This window comes from Dreissena polymorpha, chromosome 4 (assembly GCF_020536995.1).
Source record: "Dreissena polymorpha isolate Duluth1 chromosome 4, UMN_Dpol_1.0, whole genome shotgun sequence".
NCBI lineage: Eukaryota > Metazoa > Mollusca > Bivalvia > Myida > Dreissenidae > Dreissena > Dreissena polymorpha.
This window is the reverse complement of record NC_068358.1, coordinates 143267704-143291888: the sequence shown is the minus strand read 5'-3', so window position 1 is coordinate 143291888 and position 24185 is coordinate 143267704. Positions and strand designations below refer to the sequence as shown.

General features: G+C 35.3%; 1 protein-coding gene across 1 annotated transcript in view; it reads left to right on the top strand.

Annotated features, from left to right (window-relative positions):
- Positions 1-4431: 4431 nt before the first annotated feature.
- Positions 4432-24185, top strand: part of LOC127877170 (zinc finger protein 486-like) — a 51467-nt gene continuing 31713 nt past the window's right edge. The window contains exons 1-4 of the mRNA XM_052422833.1: positions 4432-4594; positions 7995-8067; positions 11370-11412; positions 23457-24065. Coding sequence (XP_052278793.1) covers positions 4519-4594; positions 7995-8067; positions 11370-11412; positions 23457-24065 — 801 coding nt within the window. The 5' untranslated portion in view covers positions 4432-4518. The remainder of the gene's footprint in view (positions 4595-7994; positions 8068-11369; positions 11413-23456; positions 24066-24185) is intronic.

Genomic DNA, 24185 nt, shown 5'->3' with positions numbered 1-24185 from the left:
TGTATTAGTACTCTGCCTCACTTTCTCAATACAAACAAATCTATTGTTAGAAAACTTTCATTGCTCAGAAGTATTAAGTTTAGTGAGGCACGCTTCAGTCAATTCGAATCACTTCCAGTCCAGAAACTAATGTATGTGTTAATATCGTTTAATATATGAGCCTCGCACTGGCAAAAGGGTCTTAACTCATGTGCGTTAAGTGTCGTCTCAGATTATCATATGCGGTCTATACAGGCTAATCAAGGACGACACTTGAAATCCGCTTTTATGGTATTGTTCATTTAATGAAATTTTCTGCTCAGCGAAGATCTAGTTTAGGCGGAAAGTGTCGTCCCTGATTAACCTGTTTGTACTTCACAGGCTAATGTGTGACGACACATACACACATGCATTCCAAAAGCGAGACTCATATTCAGGCATAAAGGTTAGTGACAAGTTTATATCGGCGAGCTATACTTTATTAAAACTGAACTAAAAGATTCATTCAAACATCAGACAAAGTGACTCAATTAGCCTTGCTTTGAGAAAACGGGGCTTAATACATATGCGTAGTGTCGTCCCACACAAGCTAAACTGGGACACTCTTGGGTTTTCTGTCAGAAGATACTTCTTTTAAACAGAAATTTTCATGCGAGAAAGTAGACTCCGCAAGCTTATCTGGGACGATACTTTATACATATGAGTTAAGTCCGGTTTTCCCAGAACCAGGCGTATAAGCAAATATGATATTGTAACAATCGACATGAATCAATCTTAACCTTTTTTAATATTATGTGAAATGTGCTTATATTTTGGGCATGTTATTTTATGGCCTCGTTGATAATGCATTGTGATTGCTTACCCTTTATGGTGTTGCCCGTAATAGCATACGGGGCGGGTATCAGAGTTACTTGAAAGTTTGCTTGTTTTGACTCAACAGAAAACCGAGCTTGGTGGTTCTGTCTTAGATTCGGAAAATATACACAAAGTGAAGCGATTTCCAATGATATGTGGTGGGATCCTGACTGCGGCTCCATTGGCGACTCAGGTTCTACTTTAAAGTACGTATACTTCAATGAACCCGGGGTAAGAAAAATACGCTCATGGATGTCCGGCCATACGCTGTGGTAGTTTTTAGTATATTATCCGTACCCCGGATACTTAGTAGTATACTTAAGAGTATCCGGTATACTTTTAAGTAGTACCTGGCCCGACAATGACCAATCGAGCATAAATTTGCGGATGAGTCAAGAGAGAATGCAACAGTGATGTCAAATATATATCTATATAATATTATATTTGTTCCATTTGTATTAATGGCTTAGAAAATGAAATGAATGTTATATTACACATACCGTAGTTTGTCGATTTCGCATAAATTCTGTTCGAAAAAAGCAAGAGTTGAAAAAAAAAACAGCCAAATAAGCGTCACCTGCTGGAAATAATATGAGATTGTTTGTAGCAAATGTAATGATGTATGATGACAGTAAACAGACTCTGTTTAATTATAGCTGACCAATAAAACGGAAGTGTACTCACATTTAATTTCACAATAAAATACTATCATTTGGGACTTTAATCTTCTATTTTTGTACATATATAGTGGATATTCGATAAGTATTGCTCAACATTAGGCACATTATCAAACCTTGTGTATTTTTGTATAACTATAAATTATATAATAAATTGTTGTTATTTTTTAACTTATCATTTCACCTTAATAACTTATTACAGCATGTTAGCATAACGCCTCTATGATACTTATAACTTCAATAATTCTTATAATGTTTCCCAATATGGCCAGTGGCAATTTATAAATTCAAAAGGTAGTACATTTAAGTTATATTTGAAATATTTTTATATACTGGATTAATAACAACCATAAAATAACTAAATTAACCTTTGCCAATGAATATTGCGGGAATTCGTGTTATAATTTTACTGTTTAAACAAGATTTAGTTATTTAATTTTAAAGTTTTCTATTCAAAGTTTATTTATTTAAACTCAGTTTGAGAAGTAACATATTTAATGAACGTTTTTCGCGTTGTAAACATGTATGTAAAAATGACGTATGGACTGAAATAAACTATAAAACCACCCAACATGCATTAAAGGGGCCTTTTCACAGATTTTGGCATTTTTTTAACTTATTCATTAAATGCTTTATATTGATAATTGTAAACATTGGATCGTAAAAGCTCCAGTAAAAAATCAAGAATAAAAATAAAAAAAGGAAAAGAACATTGCCCGGAGCAGATTTCGAACCAGTGACCCCTGGAGTCCTGCCAGAGTCCTGAAGTAAAAACGCTTTAGCCTACTGAGCTATTCCGCCGAGTACACATACTTGACGTATTTTATACGTTATATAAGCAATCTTCGTAGTTTCACAAAATTTAACGACAAAAACAGAACTTTCCAAATTATTCAATCAATTCGCGTTGCAACGCTTTATAATTTTTAGGTTTTAAAATCGTCAAAAGATGCATATAATGGCTCTATTAGACCATGGTAAATGTTCAGTATTACTGTTTCCTCACAAATATCATGACTAAAACGAAAATTTGCGAATCTGAAACAACTTTTTTCAATTTTGTCAATTTACCAAAGCGTGAAAAGATCCCTTTAATTGTCGGTTATGAATACCGATATACTGATTACGCTTTCTTTTCCATTTCCACTTTGTTTCTCGTGTGTTGCAGTATTTTAATTGTGTGAGCGATCGAGTTTACGCATTTAATGAGAACAAAATGTCACATAGGAGATTCAGATAACGGTCTTAATAACAGAACCTAGTTTGGAGATTGAGCTTTTTACGTCTTTTCATGTAGGTGGGATTAATTGCAAACGCGTAACCGATAATATTACCGTATTACGCGTCACGTCGATGGCAGAATGTTCCGTCGATGACAGATAGCTTTACTCGACCGCGTAAACAGGTAGGTTACAAATTCATTCGATATAATTATATAAAGCAAGTAAGGCCAAAATCGTTGCTACACCTACAGCATACATAACCTTCTTTTCTTAAGAATATATTACAAAGGACAGTTTCGCTTCTCAATTGTGTATAAAAGTACAAAAAGAAGAGAGAAATAAATAAAATAGTTATTTTGACAATCTGTCATCTACGTAAGCATTTTCTAAAGCGTTTCTGCCATCAGCGGCATCATTTAAAATACATATCTGCCAACTACGGCACCAATATTTTTTCGACGGGGTCAGTTTGGACGCCTGTAACATGTTCATTAAACAACTCAAAGGGCGGGTATTTGGCTTACGTATCCTTAAGGGATAAATGCGTAAGTATATAATACGAAATCAAGTCATTTATTTCAAACTTCAGATATTTTGAACAAAAAGCAGTCATGTTCAATGATGTTTCGGAAACTGTCACTTTTAACTCGTTCACATTTCTTTAAAAACTTGAACTACGAGTCCAAAATTACCTGGTGGCGTCCTCAGTCAATGGACAATATGTTCGTAGAAACGATTTTGGCCTTACTTGCTTTATATAATTATATCGAATGAATTTGTAACCTACCTATTTACGCGGTCGAGTATAGCTATCTGTCATCGACGGAACATTCTGCCATCGACGTGACGCGTAATACGGTGTGATGAAGGGATCTAGAATACTTTCTTTATAACATAAAACGCCTTTTCAATAATGTTTTCGCATCAAACACGAATGAAAAAAAACAACAAAAGAAAAACATCGGACAATCAAACTTCAAGAAAACGAACGTCGATATAGTATATACTATAGGTGGTAGTTTGGCGAAGAAGGGTCAGGTGGTCAAGCGTGTACTTATTTTGGGCTCAATTGCAAGTTTAGTTAAAATCAGTTTTTGGTGTTTTGCCCGATTGCTAACTGGTTGTGATGTAAAGTTACATTACGACCATCTATGGCGTTTTCACGTTACTGTTCCAACTTAACACATTTCGTTCTCCGATTGTGAAAAGATAGGAACAGTACGTCTTGGTTCTGTGCGCATTGTTTCGAAATTTATTTATATTTTAGGAGTAAATTCGATATTTATTTACACCAATTTTTCATTTTCGTATAATGGGCTGCTTGTTGAACAAAGACTATGTTAGTTTGTATACTATTTCCGATGCATTAAGCGTTATCTTTTATTGGACTAAATTAATGACAGATAATACCATCATAAAAATCTTAAAGTAGCTCAATAATTGAGAAGACATTTAAATACATAACTATCTCCGTTATCGTGCCGTATACAATCAGATCATCACGAGTTCACGTGCATGCACGTGTCGATTAAATTGCGCGAAATGCAAGAACTTTGTCAATTTAAAATATAAGAATCTGAAGCCCACGTTCAGCTTATCGGTTGTTCTCCTTTATGACCGAATACGACTTGTGTTTGTGATAAAGGCGATCTTTGCCTCCGCCGACATTATCACGCTGTCTACATTTTGTAAACACTGTCATTTATAATCAGGCTCCGGGCGTAGTGTGGGTGTGTCTGCATCAGTTGCCCGGATGATGGTGGGTGTGACTAAGGTGGTGCAAAATGGCCGACTGCATCGAGTCGACATACGGCCACCGAGAGGAACAAGTTATTATCATGGATTCTGAGGAATATACAGGTATTTTTAATACGTATAAACTTGGAGCTAATTTACTACCGCATCGGATATGCTTGAGGATGAAGTTTGTGTTTAAAACAGCTGAAAGGGCACTAACCTCGTTGTATTTTTGTTTATAGCGTAGAATCACTTGAGCGTGACGACAGTGTCACACTGATCAATGTTTACAGAGGTGGGAGGGGGAATGAACAAATGTTATATGTTCCCTTTCATTATCATTAAAGTATTTTTTTTCTTTTATTGTTGAATATATAATGGTTGTATATGTACTGTATGCTGACTTTTGAGGGTTTGAAGCTAAATAAGAAGTGCACGCAGTTAAACTTCAATACTGACAATAGACAATAAGTTCTTTCCTACTCAAGACATTTCGTACCTAAAACTAGTCAGTGCATTGAAACATGTAAAATATATTGTACAAAAAATGATCGATTTAATTAGGCAGCATGTGGAAATTGATCGAAATGAAAAAGGAGATAAACAGAGGCAATTTTCATCATAATGCAACATACATTTATGTGGAAAAACAGTGTTTGTTAATGTTAAAATTGCATACATATTGTATATTCTATTTTGCATTGGATTGTATAGTTTGTACTGGCTCTTTCCTTATGTGCATCACATTTCTGTTATGGATTATTGGTCACAATTTAATCAAATTTCATGGTAGCTTCATAACCAAAATGAGTTTATGGGTCTTGCAAGGTTTTTGAAAATTATTTTATCAGATGTTACAAATTCTGGTAGCTTGCAACACATTAGTCTTGCGGTACTTGAGGAATATTCACTTGGATCTAGAAAACATCTTCATATATCGTATAAATGATTTTAATGACAATCATATTCAACTTAACTTTATTTGATAATTGCCTTTTTATGACGAAAATTCTTCAATATTAACTGTGGTAGAAACAAGAACAACACCACTGTCCGCCAGTGTTTTTTTTTTGGCCTGGTAGATTCGCTGTAAACAGGTTAACCAGCACTTATATTAAATAAAACATGAATAAACGAAGATCTTACATGCCATTCAAAGTAAAAATTAATAACTATCTTAACAAAAAAACAGACAGTGCTTGAAAATAAATGTGATATTTATTTTATTTGATGTCTTAAAGGGGCCTTTTCACAGATTTTGGCATTTTTTTAACCTATTCATTAAATGCTTTATATCGATAAATGTAAACATTGGATCGTAAAAGCTCCAGTAAAAAATCAAGAATAAAATTAAAAAAAGGAAAAGAACATTGCCCGGACCAGGTTTCGAACCAGTGACCCCTGGAGTCCTGCCAGAGTCCTGAAGTAAAAACGCTTTAGCCTACTGAGCTATTCCGCCGAGTACACATATTTGACGTATTTTATACCTTATATAAGCAATTTTCGTAGTTTCACAAAATTTAACGACAAAACAGAACTCTCCAAATTATTCAATCGTTTAGCGTTGCAACGCTTTATAATTTTTAGGTTTTAAAATCGTCAAAAGATGCATATAATGGCTATATTAGACCATGGTAAATGTTCAGTATTACTGTTTCCTCACAAATACCATAACTAAAACGAAAATTTGCGAATCTGAAACAACTTTTTTCAATTTTGTCAATTTACCAAAGCGTGAAAAGATCCCTTTAAATTTCATTAATTTAAATTGTTATTTATTGTTTAATTGATTATCTTTACAAAAAAACAGACAGTGCTTGAAAATAAATGTGATATTTATTCTATTTGATGTCTTAAATTTCATTTATTTAAATTGTTATTTAAATCAATTAAACTAAACAAAATAAAGTTTTGTTAAATTCTGAGTTCAAGACAATTACCAACAAGAAATGGCACGGCAGAGGCCGACGGGTATCCCCCCGCCGCATGTTTGACCCAGGGGCGCCCCAGGGTTGGTAATGGGGCCATGCATAGGTTAGATTGACCATATTGTCATAAGAGAGGTTCAGTATCAATTTGAAGTAAATCGGTGTAGAAATGAAGACATTATAGTAAAAGGCAATTTTGGGTGGGCGTGGCCTATGTGGGCGGGATGCCCCAGGGTTGGTTATGGGGCCATGCATAGTTGTGATTGACTGTATTGTCTGAATTTGTCTTAAAAGAGGTTCAGTATCAAATTGAAGTGAATCGGTGTAGAAATGAAGAAATTATAGTAAAAGGCAATTTTGGGTGGGCGTGGCCTATGTGGGCGAGGCACCCCAGGGTTGGTAATGGGGCCATGCATATTTGAGATTAACCGTATTGTCATAAGAGAGGTTCAGTATCAATTTGAAGTGAATCGGTGTAGAAATGAAGAAATTATAGTAAAAGGCAATTTTGGGTGGGCGTGGCCTATGTGGGCGGGGTGCCCCAGGGTTGGTAATGGGGCCATGCATAGCTGAGATTGACCGTATTGTCATAAGAGAGGTTCAGTATCAATTTGAAGTGAATCGGTGTAGAAATGAAGAAATTATAGTAAAAGGCAATTTTGGGTGGGCGTGGCCTATGTGGGCGGGTGCCCCAGGGTTGGTAATGGGGCCTTGCATAGTTGAGATTGACCGTATTGTCATAAGAGAGGTTCAGTATCAATTTGAAGTAAATCGGTGTAGAAATGAAGAAATTATAGTAAAATTACCTAAAAAAATGAGTAAAAATCTCTGACCCGGCCCCACCCCAACCCCCATTACTTTTAACCCAAGGGTCAGATCAAAATTTTAAATAGTGAAGGGTCGCACATATGCTCAAAGCTACCATGTGTGTAAGTTTCAAGGTTCTAGTGCTTATAGTGTAGGAGGAGATAGTGTCCAGGACGGACAGAAAGACAGACAGACGGACAGACGCCGGAGATAACCACAATATCCCCACGCTTTTCAAAAAGCGTTGGGATAAAAAGCTATTCATACTTGCATCGAGAGATGTTTTCTGTCCGATTTGCCAAGTAGGTCATGCATGTTTTTTTTAATAAACAAACCCAGAGGGTGCTTATGAAATACCACGAGTTAACCCGACCTGCAATTTAACCAGGTTTGAGTATACAACCAGCATTCAGTCACTTAAAATCTTGGTCGCAACTCTTTTTGGCAATTAAGCAGAATAATGCCCCTTTCTTATTTTTGTTTTAACAGTTTACTTTGTTATCTTTAAATAATTAAACTCTACTGATTAAACTCGTATTACTTGTGAATAATTATTAAGCATAACGTTTTTTTGATGAGTGAAAAGTCTTCTCACAGTATGATTGGTTAATAGCTTCATATTGCTGTTGAAAAGATGTGAATCATCAAATAATCAGTTTCATATTTTTGTATAAGTATTCTGTGCATTTATTTTTAAGATCTTCCACCATGGTTGTATTTAATGTAAATATTGTGTAATGTATTTGCAATAAATTATTTGCCCTTATGTGTTTTTAAAAAAATTTCAGATGTTAGCTTACATGAAAGTGCTACAGATAATCTTGCCATACATGTCAAGTCAAAAGCCGATGGAAAGTTAAGGTAAAGTGCACAAAGTTTGGATCTGTAGGTTTCATGCATTTGAATGCATGTACATACAAATGTAGAGTCACTGCTCAGATTAGCTTGTACAGTGCACACAGGCTTAACAGGGACTTCACTTCCCGCTTTTATTGTGTTATTCCTAGGAAGTCTCTTCTTAGCATATTGCCATAAGTCCAGTTTATGTGAAAAGTGTCGTTCCTGATAAAAATGTGCAGACTGCAAAATAAGCCTGATTTCCCAGAGCCTGTCTTATTTGGTAAAATAGGCTTGAAGAAAATGTTTTTTCTGGTCATTCTATTAGGTCACTTACAGAATGTACATAATAATTATGCCCCCCTTCAAAGAAGAGGGGGTATATTGTTTTGCACATCATTATGTCAGTCGGTCAGTCCATCGGTCGGTCCGTCGGTCCTTCCACCAGATGGTTTCCGGATGATAACTGAAGAACGCTTAGGCCTAGGATCATGAAACTTCATAGATTCTCAGGTCACTAGGTCAAAGGTCAAAGTCACAGTGACTCGAAACAGTTAAATGGTTTCAGGATGATGACTCAAGAATGCTTATGCTTAGGATCATGAAACTTCATAAGTACATTGATCATGACTGGCAGATGACCCCTATTGATTTTCAGGTCACTAGGTCAAAGGTCAAGGTCACAGTGACAAAAAACATATTCACACAATGGCTGCCACTACAACTGACAGCCCATATGGGGGGGGGGGGCATGCATGTTTTACAAACAGCCCTTGTTATTATGAATTTATCACAGCAAGGGAATATTTGAAAGTGCTGTCTTGCGAAAGCGCTTGTTCATTTTACCAACTGATTTTAAAGAATTGAAAATTACTTAATTATCATCTTTTGATTAAACCCTTTCCCGACCAGAAGCAAAGTGTAAATGGCTTTTGCAACCATCATAAAACATGAACGACCTGCAAGTAACTCTTAGTATGTTCAAGTTTTATGCTGTTTGCTGCTCATTAGTATCTTAAAGGGGCCTTTTCACAGATTTTGGCATTTTTTTAACTTATTCATTAAATACTTTATATTGATAAATGTAAACATTGGATCGTAAAAGCTCCAGTAAAAAATCAAGAAAAAAAATAAAAAAAGGAAAAGAACATTGCCCGGAGCAGGTTTCGAACCAGTGACCCCTGGAGTCCTGCCAGAGTCCTGAAGTAAAAACGCTTTAGCCTACTGAGCTATTCCGCCGCGTACACATCGTTCACGTATTTTATACCTTATATAAGCAATCTTCGTAGTTTCACAAAATTTAACGACAAAAACAGAACTCTCCAAATTATTCAATCGTTTCGCGTTGCAACACTTTATATTTTTTAGGTTTTAAAATCGTCAAAAGATGCATATACTGGCTATATTAGAGCATGGTTAATGTTCAGTATTACTGTTTCCTCACAAATATCATAACTAAAACGAAAACTTACGAATCGGAAACAACTTTTTTCAATTTTGTCAATTTACCAAAGCGTGAAAAGATCCCTTTAAAGTTGGAAATAAGCCTTGAACACTTGATTCTAGTAAAGATTTTAAATTTCATTAGATTTTCTAAGGAACTACAAACACATCAAAATGCATTTATAAGGGATAAGGGTTAAGCTAATTTTTGCTTGTCTGTTTACTAATTTTTTAGCTCAACTAAGCACAACGTGCTCATGGTGAGCTTTTGTGATCGCCTTTTGTCCGTCGTGCGTCCGTCGTCAACATTTGCCTTGTGAACACTCTAGAGGCCACATTTATTGTCCGATCTTCATGAAACTTGGTCAGAACATTTGTCCCAATGATACCTTGACCGAGTTAGAAATTGGGTCATGCTGGTTCAAAAACTAGGTCAATAGGTCAAAAAAAGAAAAACCTTGTAAACACTGTAGAAGTCACATTTGAAGTCCAATCTTCATGTAACTTTGTCAAAATGTTTGTCTTAATGATATGTTGGTTGAGTTCAAAAATGGTTTCGGTCCATTGAAAAGCATGGCCGCCTGGGGACGGGGCAGTATTCCTTTTATGGCGATAGAGAAACCTTGTGAACACTCTAGAAGTTACAATTTTTGCCCCAATTTTTGCCCCATCATCATGAAACTTGGTCAAAACATTGATTTCATTGATATCTCGGAAGAGTTAGAAAATGGTCCAGATCGGTGAAAAAACATGGCCGCCAGGGAGCGGGGCAGTTTTCTCTATATGTATAAAGTGAAAACATGTTAACACTCTAGAAGTCACATTTTTGGTCAAATCTTCATGAAATTTGGTCAGAACATTTTTTTCCTGGATACGTCAGTTGAGTTCGAAAATGGTTTGGATTGGTAAAAAAACATGGCCGCCAGGGGGGGGTCTTTTTCCTTATGTTTATATAGTAAAAAAAGCGTGTGAACACTCTAGAAGTCACATTTTTTGCCTAATCATCATGAAATTTTGTCTAAACATTGATTTTATAGATATCTCAGACGAGTTTGAAAATGGTCATGATCGGTGAAAAAACATGGCCGCCAGGGGGCAGGGCAGTTTTCTCTATATGTATATAGTGAAAACATGTGAACAGTCTAGAAGACACATTTTTTGCCCAATCTTCATGAAATTTGGTCAGAACATTTGTTTCCCCGGATACCACGTTTGAGTTAAAAAATGGTTCGGATCAGTAAAATACATGGCCGCCGGGGGGGGGGGGGGTCATTTTCCTCATATTTATATAGTAAAGAAGCTTGTAAACGCTCTATAAGTCACATTTCTTGCCTAATCATCATGAAATTTGGTCAAAACATTGGTTATGTGGATATCTTGGACGAGTTTAAAAATGGTCGTGATCAGTGGAAAAACATGGCTGCCAGGGGGTGGGGCATTTTTCTATATATGTATATAGTGAAAACATTTTTTGCCCAATCTTCATGAAATTTGGTCAGAGCATTTGTTTCCTGGCTATGATGGTTGAGTTCGAAAGTGGTTCGAATCGGTAAAAAAAACATGGCCGCCAGGGTGGGTGGGGTAATTTTCTATAAAGGCCTATTGTGAATTCTTTGGAACACCTTATTTTTAAAGTCAGTCTTCTCATACCAATAATTTAAAATATTTGCTGAAGAGTTTTAATCTTTGTTTCTTTCCATCTTTGTCTTTCAGGTGAGCGACCCAGGGCCCTTTGGGGCCTCTTGTTTATAATTTTGAAATTTTTTCCATATCCAATGTTCAGCAATTTCTTGGAAAAATGGCCAGATTCTAAGCAAGTTGTAAATTTCCTTTAAAATTTAAAAACTACATGTATATTTCAATTTTAATGTAATTTTTTTCAGAATAAGATGTAGAAAACTGAAGAATCCAAGACGTGGAAAGCAGGTAGAATTTTTTTCTATATAATTTTGTCTGACTAAAAAAGGGGGTAAAAGAAGCAAAAACATATAATTTGATTAATTGCATACCACAACTAGCGCTAGATTGGTCATTGTTGTCACGCTAACTACTTAAATGTACCCCAGGTACTTTTAAGTTTATTTAAAAATACACGTTTTTCTAATAGTGGATTACAGAAAAAATTCCATAGTATTTAACTACCCCCTACAACCCACTCCTCCAACAAAAACAAAAAATGAACAATAAATGATAGATACATGTACTACTTTATACAAATTCATTGTAAACATAATCATAATATTTTACCTAATTAGAATGATTGCAAAGCATTAATAGGAATTTTTTATTTTTTTCCCTTCCTTTCCCAAACTTTAAGCTGTTTTATATACCCTTGTTATTGTGAACATGACATCTATTATACTTTGTTATGATAAGAGGCTTAATTGCAATCATTGTTTGTTTACATAGATAGTAACTCAGAACACTGATATATATTATTTGAGAATAGTGACTGTCATAGGCTTTGATTTTTTAGAATAAAAGGGATTTGTCCCAGATTAATGTCATAGTATTCAGTGCTTCTGTTAATAGATGCAAATTTCGCCCACAAACAGCAGTCGTATGTCCGTTTGACAATTGGTGGAAGTCACTTGGGACTTCCGATAATCCACATGTATACTGTTTTCGAATACATTGGACATACTAATCACATCAGTTAATCTGGTCATTCACTCAGTCAACTCAGCATGTAATTGAAGCCACATGGGGTAATAGTTCATCTGCCAACAAGAGATATCAGACTATTGAATAATTATGTCACATAACACAGCCATGTATGCTGATCAGATACACCTAGAGAAATTCTCAGGTAACTTTCCAGTCGCCAAACTGTGCCGTTCAGCGTCCAATCAGTAACGAGAATGCGTATGAGGGCACACACCTTTTTAAGATAAACAATTACTACAAACAATTGTAACATATGCAAAGTTAAATGCAAATGGTGAGCAATTAATTACTTAAGGCGAGTAAGTTGTGAAAACAATACCAGTTACAAATTTTATGCGGTAACACTTAAATTTCAATACCATTGTATTTCATCATGTCCATTTATCGAAGTGAATTACACAATTTTTCTACTGCCAGGTGATAATATTTTATGCTTCAAGTCCCTTTGTTCGCATCTACACCATTCACTATACATGTATGCCGTGTAAAACCTGTGTTTTAATAAGAGCCCAAAAGTGTTGCTGTCGTCTGTCAAGTTCCACGCATGCAAAACGTGCATGTTGAAACAGACCATGTTCCGTAACTAAATATAGACGTGCAAATCAGTACATGTGGTATTTCAGAATTTAAAAAAATGCATCGGAATTAATGCACGCAATGAAAATGTATTGATCCATTGAATATATAGAAAAAAAAGTCATTTTACAAATAATAAATCAAATTATGAGCAGTGCTTTATGCTCGCACATCGTGTCACTTGTTTAACACATGTTCAATGGGAATTATCCCATCCAACAATTCACATTGCATATGCTCTTGCATAAAATGCAGACGTATGTTAATAAAATTCGTAAACATATTAGCGTCAATATTTGTCATATTTCGGTTTTGAACATAGAAATCGTAATTATACTGGATATAGGGTAATGGATAGAGTTGAACCAGTGCTTTCCACAGGCCATTTAACAGTCCCTCGCCGGGTCGCTGGAAATTCGAAATCAGAATCCGTGGGGCGCTTGAAATTTTGTATTCAGTGTGTATTTTTCATTAACTGCAACTAGGCATTCTTAAGATCAAAGGGATATCGACTTCGCCGAAAATTGTGAGAGCCAATTTATGATCCTCTGTCAATTATGTCATGTAAATCTTAACCCACCTAAAGCCCGCCCAAAGACGGATCGTCTATGTAATGGAAAATGTATATGGGCCAATGAGAGCGCATGCTTTGAATGAGCGACAACAATCGGTAGCAGTAATGCCTGCAGTTAGATCATGCAGACGATGAGTGACATTATTTACATAACTGTGTGATTTTATGGCAGTTTGTTGGCTTTGTTTTCTAACACACTCATCGGTCCCTATGATGTACACCTCCACAATGAAATCTCGGCCACTTACTTAGAAAACTGATGATGGCAACCGGGTGTAATCCTCGTGGATATTGTGCATTTCATGCATAATATGGTCAAAACATTTACTCGACTCGTAATGCGCTTTACCAAATTATGAATGAATTAATTATAATGCGCTTTACCAAATTATTAATGAATTAATTACGCACCACTGTTAATGTTTCGTTCGATTCTCAAATGAGCATTATTAAATTTGTAATCCGAAACATGCTTCCGAATATTAATGCTAACGCGACATAAACAATTTCTAGCGTTAAATAAACAGTTCTTTATCCTTTGTCTCAATAAAAATCCCACGAAAATTGTGCAGACATGTAGAATGTCGCATGGAAAGTGTGGATGTATTTTGTGTTGTATAAACACGTGAACATCATGTTAGGCGATTTATGCGTGTTCAGTGGAAAAAATCCCGCTCCGATTGGACGTTATTTCATCACATCTTTAAATAGAAACAAATGCCCAAAGTTATTTATACTTAAGAAAAATGGCGAATGTTTGTGTTTCTTGAAATTCTTGAGCACGTTTATCATTAATATTTGCCAGAATTTGCTTTAAAGCTGGAATATACGGGATTACCGGGTAATGAGTAGAGACGGGAAAAGTAGAAAGTATGCAGTAATAGATAAAAGGTATGGTTGATAAGGATGTATTAAGGAATGGATCGAGACGGGATTGTGCGTATCTATGCGGGAAAGTGTAAAAACAATTTAAAAAAATGTCGTTATCGTATACGATATGCAGGGTGCAGCCCTACCATACCCCCCCCCCCCCCCCCCCCCCCCCCCCCCTGGAAAGCCATGTTTGAACATGTATGTATCGAGCGATCTACATATATTTGGTAGGGTTTACTAAAATATTCATTAAACTTAAATTGATTAAACTTAAATTGGCACTCCCAACATTATCATCTTTTCCTACTTTTGAAAGCTAGTGGAATTGCTGTGTATTTTTAGCTCACCTGAGCACAACGTGCTCATGGTGAGCTTTTGTGATCGCTTTTTGTCGGTCGTGTGTCGTGCGTTGTCTGTCGCGTGTCGTCCATCGTCAACATTTTGCCTTGTGAACACTCTAGAGGCCACATTTATTGTCTGATCTTCATGAAATTTGGTAAGAACATTTGTCCCATTGATACCTCGACTGAGTTCGAAACTGGGTCATGCTGGGTCAAAAACAAGGTCACTAGGTCAAATAAAAGAAAAACCTTGTGAACACTGTAGAAGTCACATTTGATGCCCAATCTTCATGTAACTTTGTAAAAATGTTTGTCTAAATGATATGTTGGTTGAGTTCAAAATGGTTCCGGTCCGTTGAAAAACATGACCGCCAGGGGGCGGTGCAGTATTCCTTATATGGCTATAGAGAAACCTTGTGAACACTCTAGAAGTCACAATTTTTGCCCAATCATCATGAAACTTGGTCAAAATATTGGTTTCATTGATATCTCGGACGAGTTCGAAAATGGTCCAGATCGGTGAAAAAACATGACCGGGGCAGTTTTCCTTATATGGCTATAGTAAAACCTTGTTAACACTCTAGAGGCCACATTTATTGTCCAATCTTCATGAAATTTGGTCGGAAGATTGGTCTCAATGATATCTTGGATGAGTTCGAAAATGGTTACGTTTGCTTCAAAAACATGGCTGCCGAGGGGCGGGGCATTTTTCCTAATATGGGTATACATGGCTATAGTAAAATCTTGTTAACACTCTAGAGGCCACATTTATTGTCCGATCTTCATGAAACTTGATCAGAAGATTCACCCCAATAATATCTTGGACGAGTTCAAAAATGATGCTGGTTGGTTAAAAAACATGGCTGCCAGGGGGCAGGGCATTTTCCTTATATGGCTATAGTAAAACCTTGTTAACACTCTAGAGGCCACATTTATTTTCCGATCTTCATGAAACTTGGTCAGAAGATTTGTCCTAATGATATCTTGGATGAGTTGAAAATGGTTTTGGTTGCTTAAAAGACATGGCCACCAGGGGGCGGGGCATTTTTCCTAATATGGCTATATACAATGTATCACATGCTTTAGTAAAACCTTGTTAACACTCTAGAGGCCACGTTTATTGTCCGATCATCATGAAACTTGGTCAGATGATTTGTCCCAATGATATCTTGGATGAGTTTGGAAATGGTTCCGGTTGGTGGAAAAACATGGCCGCCACGGGGGCTTGGCATTTTTCCTTATATAGCAGTAGTTAAACCTTGTTAACACTCTAGAAGCCATATTTATTGTACGATCATCATGAAACTTTGTCAGAAGATTTGTGCCAATGATATTTTGGACAAGTTCGAAAGTGGTTCCAGTTGCTCGAAAAACATGGCCACCCGTGGGCGGGGCATTTTTCCTTATATGGACTTATGAATCTTCATGAAACTTTGTCAGTATATTTGTTTAAATGATATCTTGGATGTGTATGACAATGGTTCTGGTCTGTTGAAAAACGTGGCTGCCAGGGTGTTCACTAGTCATGAAAGTTAGTAAGAACATATTGTTCTAATGACATCTTGGGCTGCACAGAACAGGTCAGTTCCTTTGAATCTCAGGTGAGCGACTTTGGGCCTTTCAGGCCCTCTTGTTGTAGTATGCCGTTAAATATCTTAAACTTGATAGCTTTAAGTATTCTTACTAAATAATTGTATAAATAAATATAGTGTATGCATTCAAAATGTGTTAAATTAAAAGAAAAAGAATATAGACCTAGTCAGTTTTGAAATTTAATTCTCCAAATCAAAAGTCTGATGTCATATTGATTTGTGCATGTATATTAATTTTGATTTCAGACTACCAATATGTATATATAGAAATGATAGATGAAAAATATAATTGAATCATTCCAAATTATTCCGATATGAAGCTTCTTTAATTTTTTTCTTGATTTTACTCTGAAAGGTTTTAGATATGTAATATGACATTTTGGTTTTCTGTTCTTTCTTCACATATTTCCTATTGCTATGGTAACCTGCATCAAAAATCAAGTTTAAGAAGCATTCACTGAACAAATAAGGATTCTCAGACATTCCAAGTTGCCAACACTCAATATTTTTTGTTTGCCCCCATTTTTCGTAACCATACAATGTACTCTTATGAAAAAAGATATTCATAAAGCAAGACTAATTTGTTATATAAAATACAATGACAAAAAAATATATGCATTCCTGATATAAAATGCGGTGTAACAAGATTGGAAAATATAAGAGCATAAGTGTTATTATCTCCCCTCAGAAAACCAACAAAATTCCAATCTTTAGGCAAAAGTCATGGAAAAAAATTAACTACGGAAGAAAGCTGCAAACTTTGAACATAGACATTTTCTATGATGTATCCTTCATTCAAATTAAAAAAAAAATTGTTTCACAGCATAGTATTTTTCCATTATAAGATCCAGCTTAACTTGCAAGGGCAACCATGTTTGCAAAAATGAAAATATCATAACCAGTCTGCAGTTGTAAAGTTTTGATGTTGCATGAAACTGTATTCATAATTATTCATAATTTAATACACAACTATCATGAATTGCTTACACTTTTGAATTACATGTAGGCCCAAAATACTTTATTTTCAAGTTTATAATGCTCACCTAATCATTGACATTCAGAATTACTTTGTTTACATAATTAGAGAACAGTATAATTGTTCAAACATACATTTCAATATGTGAACATGATGGATAGTTCCTACTCAACTATTGTTGTCATAAAAAATATGTACCTACACAGATATGGAATGATTATACACACCTTATTCTCGGAATTAAATTAACGTTTTTCGGCGTACATGTAGCTGTTGAACCCAGCTTTTCACCTTAGCTGACCTTAGTAAGCGATCAATCAATTTTAATATAAATTTTCCTGCTGGTAGGCCTGAAACTTTTTGAAGTAGAAAACATGCAATCTACAAACAGTTTTCACATTTACATTAATATGTTGTCAATCAACTTTCTATTTTTGGGAAGTAAAGGGTGTGAAAAGGTATACTACAGTGCATTGAGCAACAATGTTTTTTGCACGTTCAGCATAAAACATCTCTTTATCTCTAATGATAAGGCTTGAGAGATAGAGCAGGTGGATTAACCCATTTATGCCTAATGTCTAGAAAAAAGGCCTTGGCAAACAGCGTAGACACTGATGAGACGCGGCGTCTCATCAGGGTCTATGATGTTTGCTTACAAAAATCTCTGTAAGAAATATTCTAAATATAGAAATAAATATACTAGACATCCCTAATTTTGGAAATACATTGATCCAATTGAGAAGGATGGGAAAGTCCACTAGGCACAAATGGGTTAAGGTCAAGGTCACTTTTTTTATAAAAGATATACTAAAACACAGCATTGCTATGTTTTATGCTATCAATTATTTTCTGTGCCATCATTTCTACAACAAAGTAATACATCCTTCATCAATCAATTTACCGAAACCTTTAAACGGGCGTATTTTGTGCGCTCTTGGTGAATGATAGGAGGAAAATTGAAGTGTAATCCAGTGAACAGGTCCCCTTAAAACAACGTTCAAATGATTAGGGCGAAATTACTGTTAAAATTAAGCTGTCACGATTGTGGCTGTTAATGGTATATTTATGTGAATATTTTTGTTTGTATAAACCACTGCATCCTGTGACCTAATTAGTAGTGGGCATGACGTCCAGATAACGAGTAGGGCGGGGCAATAATCTAGTGGAAGAATGATAGGTGTGCCCGATGTTTGCTCGCATGTAATCTATTTATGTAAAGGATTCTGCACTGTCATGCTTGCGTTTCTAACTGTAAGGGGGTTGCTTGTCTGAGGTAAGATGTCCAGAAATTGTGCCCTTTTGATTCAAATTCAGGAGTACAAGCTAGAGAAACTGCTGAAAACTTCACAAATGAACTATTTGCTGATTTTCAGAATTTGTCAGAATTTTATTACGGGATCTTAAATCTTTAAAGTTATTTCAAATAAACATTTTGTCAGTCCTTAAATAATGCATGATGTGTGGATATTTTTTAAGCGAAACATTTCATCAACTTAAAAATTATGAAGTAACTTTCCAGAGAAAGGAAAATTAATACATGAATATCTGAAGCAAACACAAATATATGTTCAGATCATTTCTTAGTTTTTTCAAGTGATAAGGTGTCATATGATTTGGATTAATTTAGAACTGGTAAGAGTTTTTTTATTCATCAAGTTAAAAAATGAATTGCATAGCCTTAAATTGCTGATATTGTTATACGAACAGAAACTGTTTCCAATTTCCAAAGATACGCACACTAGAGAATAAATTAAAGTATTGTTGACAAACTTTGTAGTTCTTCACAAAGGTAGGTTTTTTGTCATATGAACCTCTGTCATAAGTGTGTTTTCTGAAATGATCAATACAACCATAGACAAATTACTATTTAAAGATTTAAAGGTTGAAGTATATTTCCAAAAGATGTAGAAACATGAAAAAACAACACATATTTCTGTTGTTCTATTGTGAATTTTAAAAACTGTCTTGGTGGTATTGACCAATCTTTGTTGGATTTATTATGCCACAACTTCACAGGTCAATCTATAACAAACAAAGCTTACAGTAAATGAATGCTTTTACAATACATCTACATCAAATAATTATTAAGTCCAAGCTGCATGGCTAAACAACGAAACTAAACATTGTCAATAATGTTGCTCAGTCTGTTGGTAAGAAACCTAAACAATATTTCTGTACATGGTCCCAGCTCTCATCAGTTCTTCCTTTATATCATGAGTACCTAATATGAATACTAACATTAGCAGTTAGAGATTGATTTTCCCATAGTTGGACAAATAAACCTGTTGATAGACAGGTTAATTATGAAGTATGAAATAATCATAATTGGTCAACTCAGTCTTAAGTGGCATTGTGGTGTAGTTGATATAGTGTCGACCTAGCAACTTTGAGGTCACGGGTTCGATCCCCACTGAGGGAGCGTTCTTTAGATCTCCCCCAAAGACACCAAGTACTGGTTCTAGTCCATGGAAACAGACTCGAGAGCGTTTTAAGTTACAGTCCTATGTTGAGTGGAAAATAAATGTAATTCTACAGCCATTCTTCCCCTACCCCCTACCTTCTGCATTTGATACTAGTGGATGGCCTACATAAGCTAGGTTTGAAGGGCCTACGTTAACTAGGTTTGAAAGTCTTACAAAAGCTAGGTTTGCCCAGCAAACATTCATGTACCAGTTGGTTGAATTAGCACCTTAATATGACTGTAAAATATGTTAAAACTGCAGAAAATCAATAACTAACTAACAAATCCAGTGAGGTTTGGCATGGGAAAGAGTAGGAGAAAGATGCGGCACCCTGCTACTACGTGCGTCACTTCATGGTCCGTTTACAGTTTGCTACAATTCTAACTGTACAAATGTATGATGTTTTTGTGTTGTTATTTTCTCAGTTTGACAGTGTTTCCAAGAAAGCTCGACTATTATAACAGGCACTTCCGTTCACATTTTTCACATTTTTCACATTTTTCACAATTTACAAAGGCTGTTGCTTATAATGGTATTTGGAGGAACAGATATTTCATTTCTGTAGGGCATAGGGTTATTCTGAATATACAAATATGTCTAAATGTTTATTTAAACAAAAGGTGAGTGCATCTTATTTTTTATTTTTTATATCAACTGAACTTTCGCCTCGTGTACTTATAGGTGAAGAGTCTTTTATGTTATATTGCAACAATAATCTCTTGTTTTATCAGTAGTGAAGATCTTATTGACCCTATTGATGATATGATTTTGCAAATGGTATGTTTGATTAAAATATAATGCTGAGCATAGTGTTAGAATTCCTGATGATTCAAAATAAATAAATTATAAATATACATTTATTATATTAATATACTTATTTTTATGTGTGTCAAGGCCCATTACATTTATAAAAAACATTGATCCATCAAGCAATGTCATTTAAACATCCAATCTTATGCAGAAAAAGTTTTGCATAGCAATTATTTAACTTTGTTTATATGAAGTAAACATTAAATTATGTGCACAATTATCAACTTGCAAAACATTTACTCTAACTAAAAGTATGAATGTGTATACATGTACATTTTTCCAATAGAATGTGATTTGTTTGTATGATGTTGCCATAGAAAATAAATTATAGTAACAATTTCTTACATTTAAAGTAATAAAAAGTGAAGAGTGTATATTTTCTTTTAGATTTTGGGTCAAAACATGATGTTATGAGAGACTAAGGTTATTGGCCAGTCCTCCCATATGTATTGTATGCCCCCCTCAAGGGCATTAAGCATTGCCTTTTTAAGTACTCTCTGTATGTACGTATGTTAGGAAGCTGGTGTTTTATACTTAATTGAAGACCTTTCTTACTAGATTCAAGTTTATAGGACTTCATTTCCTATCCTTAGATACTGATGAGCAGCAAACAGCATAAAACCTGAACAGACTGCGAGTTACTCGCAAGCTGTTCTGGTTTTATGCTGTTCACATAGCAATTTTAACTTTGCCTCTGATTGAGTGGGAAATGGTTAACTGCCAGATTGAATTCATTCAAACTTTCACAGTTGAATGACCGTGCTTTGTAGATTCTCTTAAAGAAAAGAATTTTGGTTGTGGCTGAATTATGGCCAGTTGTCTGTTAACTATAGAATGCATAGTTCCCTTGAAGCATGTGTTTTGAACTCGTTAACTACTCAGTGAATTGCTATCCAAATTTCACAGTTTAACCCTTTGCATGCTGGGAAATTTGTCGTCTGCTAAAATGTTGTCTGCTGAATTTCTAAAATTAGTATTTTCTTCGATTTTTTTCAAAGAATACTATCAGAATTGCAAACAGTTTGGATCCTGATGAGACGCCACGTTCTGTGGCGTCTCATCTGGATCCAAACTGTTTGCAAAGGCCTTCAAAATAAGGTTCCAGCATGCAAAGGGTTAATGAATTTTATGTGTAGATGAAAGTTAAGGGAAGCATTTTTTTTGCTGCATTTTAGAATTTTTAGAATTTATGGAAAAATGACTTTGAAGTGCTTAAAATCGAACGAAGGAAAAACACACCTTGATAAAGTTATAGTTTCCATTAAAAAATGACTTGATTATAGAACAAGTGTCATTTGTTTATCTTACTTAATGTTGATTATACATAGCACAAAAAATTGTTTCCCTTTTTGCAGTTACCTTCTAACCTTTGTCAGATTTGCTAGTACTAGTAATTGCAAAAACATTTGCAACAACAGCATTTACAGTTTTTATATAGTTTTTTGTAATGTAAGGGAGGTAATAATGACTTTTTAACTATGGTAGTTTATAGTGGATTAAAGTAGATTGTTTCCCTTGTTCATGTTATCATCAAATATTGCAAGCAGAATTGTTAGATTCAATATCTGTTTGTGTGTTGGGTCCATTAATGGACACAGTTGTCTTGGTTTTGTGCCCCCCACTCACATGGAAGGCATTTACAATAAATTACATGTAGCATTGCTTTTGTCTGTATGTCCCAATGCTTGTGTTTTTAAACTCCACTTTAATTTCTAGGTGGATCTTCCTTAAACTTTCCCATTTCAATGACATTTTATAATGCAGTCCTTCCTAAAATTGTAATTTATTGAGGGCCTCCTGGCCCTATAATCATGCAGCCTTTGCAAGCCCAGACCAATAATTTCTGGCTCAAAAAAAAAAGAATAATGATGAAGAAAGACACAAATGAGATTTTGTAACAATATTTTAACATTATTATAATAATATAGTATTAAATATCAATATTCCTTTTATCTCTTGTGTTGATGTGGACAGTTGACAGGAAAGTCACAATAACCATTGTTTATGCCCTGCTTGCATAGGAATAAATCAGATAAAACAGGAGAACCAAAATGCACATCTTTGTGAATTTGTATTCTCTCTCTCTGTGGGAAAAGTACTCAAATAGTAATGGCGTTCTGTATTTTTGGCTCTTACGACACAATAATAATCTTGGGATACTGTATATACCCTTAAGTCATTCAGAACATGCAACCAATTAAAAAACTTTTTCCATTTTTGGAGTATTCATTAATAATTCGGTAAAATCTAACTTTTGCTTTGAATCTTTTCTGAAAATAGCTTATAGAATTTTAAATTTCGTCATAATTTTATTACCAGAAACGAAACTGCAATATTAGAATCATTTCAGGATTTTCCAAATTATCATCGGAAAAATCAGAGGACCGACGGTATTTAGGAAAGAATGTTTTATGTGAAGAGGATTATTTACAAACATTTGGCAGAATTATGGCACTGACTGCATGCTACTCCACTTTAAAATATATAGTCCCACAACTGTGTGTTTTCAACTCCCTATTTAATTACATGTAGCTCAAACTTTGCTTTGTGTAATTCAGTCAAACATTTTCAGTTTCATACATTTTTTGTACCTTAATATTTAGATGATTAAAAGAAAAGGAATCTAGTCTGTGACATTGTTTTGCTGAATTAATGCCCTTCGTCTTAATGTCAACAGTATATTATAAAGTAGACTTGTTTATGCCCAAACATGCATTTTGAAGCATCATTGTCTGTGATACATGTCTAGTTCATATTTAACATCGACAAGAATATTGTCCATAACAACTGGTACAGAATCTTCGACAAAATAGGCTTAAAATTATCACATTTCTCAGATTTCAAGATAACAACGGAAAAAACAGCTGCAGTCTTGTTTTTTGTATGTTTATATAAGCACAAGTATACGTATGTATGTTTCATATTTTTCCTAAGTGGTTGTAGTTGGTCTAGCAGCATGGAACTGTGATTTTTCTGTTTTGAAATCTTCTAAGAGTGAAGTTGAAATAAATGCAGCAATTTAAAAACCAAATCAACTGTTACTGAAATGATGATTTTATTGTAGCGTACCTTAACATTTGTCAATCACTCTGTCTTCAGTTCATGCAGCAAAAAGAAGAAATAAAAATGATGAGGTCAGAGGAAACCCGGCTTGCCAATCTCAAGTTACCAGGGAGCACAAATGATTCTGGCCCAGGGGAGTACACGGCCGCTTCTCCGCATTGTTCCCCTGTGTCCCCACTTGACGAACGTGCAGTATACGAGAGGTTGTCTCCCTTGGCCCGTTGGAAACTGCACAGCAGGGTACAGGATTCTTTCTTTGTTCCGATCTCACGCAATGCAGACAACGGCAACCAGTTATCAGGATCAAAAGAAAATTCTGATAGCGTGTCACCCAACAGTTCTGGTTCCGAGTATTCTAGTCCGAGTAACGAAGATACACGCTACTTAAATTTGATAAAGATCAAGCAGATTCAGTCGGCATTCACGATAACAGAAGACAAGGAGATCCCCGGTTGTGCGCTCTCGCTGGGTCATGTCTATGCCTTGAAGAAGAGGATCATTAAACGTGAGGAAGAAATGAGCGGGGGCAAGAGCATTGGCTCGGACGGATCCTCAGATCAGAGCTCGAATAACTCGCCACAGAATGTGGAGACTGACTCGACTGACAGCAGAACGGATACTGATTGTACAAGCTACAAACGAAAGGTAAGCAATACTTTCAACTTATTAGGGAGAATTAAAAAGACATGCATCTGGCAAAAGGTGGGGGCTTTGGGGGGCTCGGGGTTCTGGTTATGATGTTTTTGTTTGTTTAATAAGTATTGA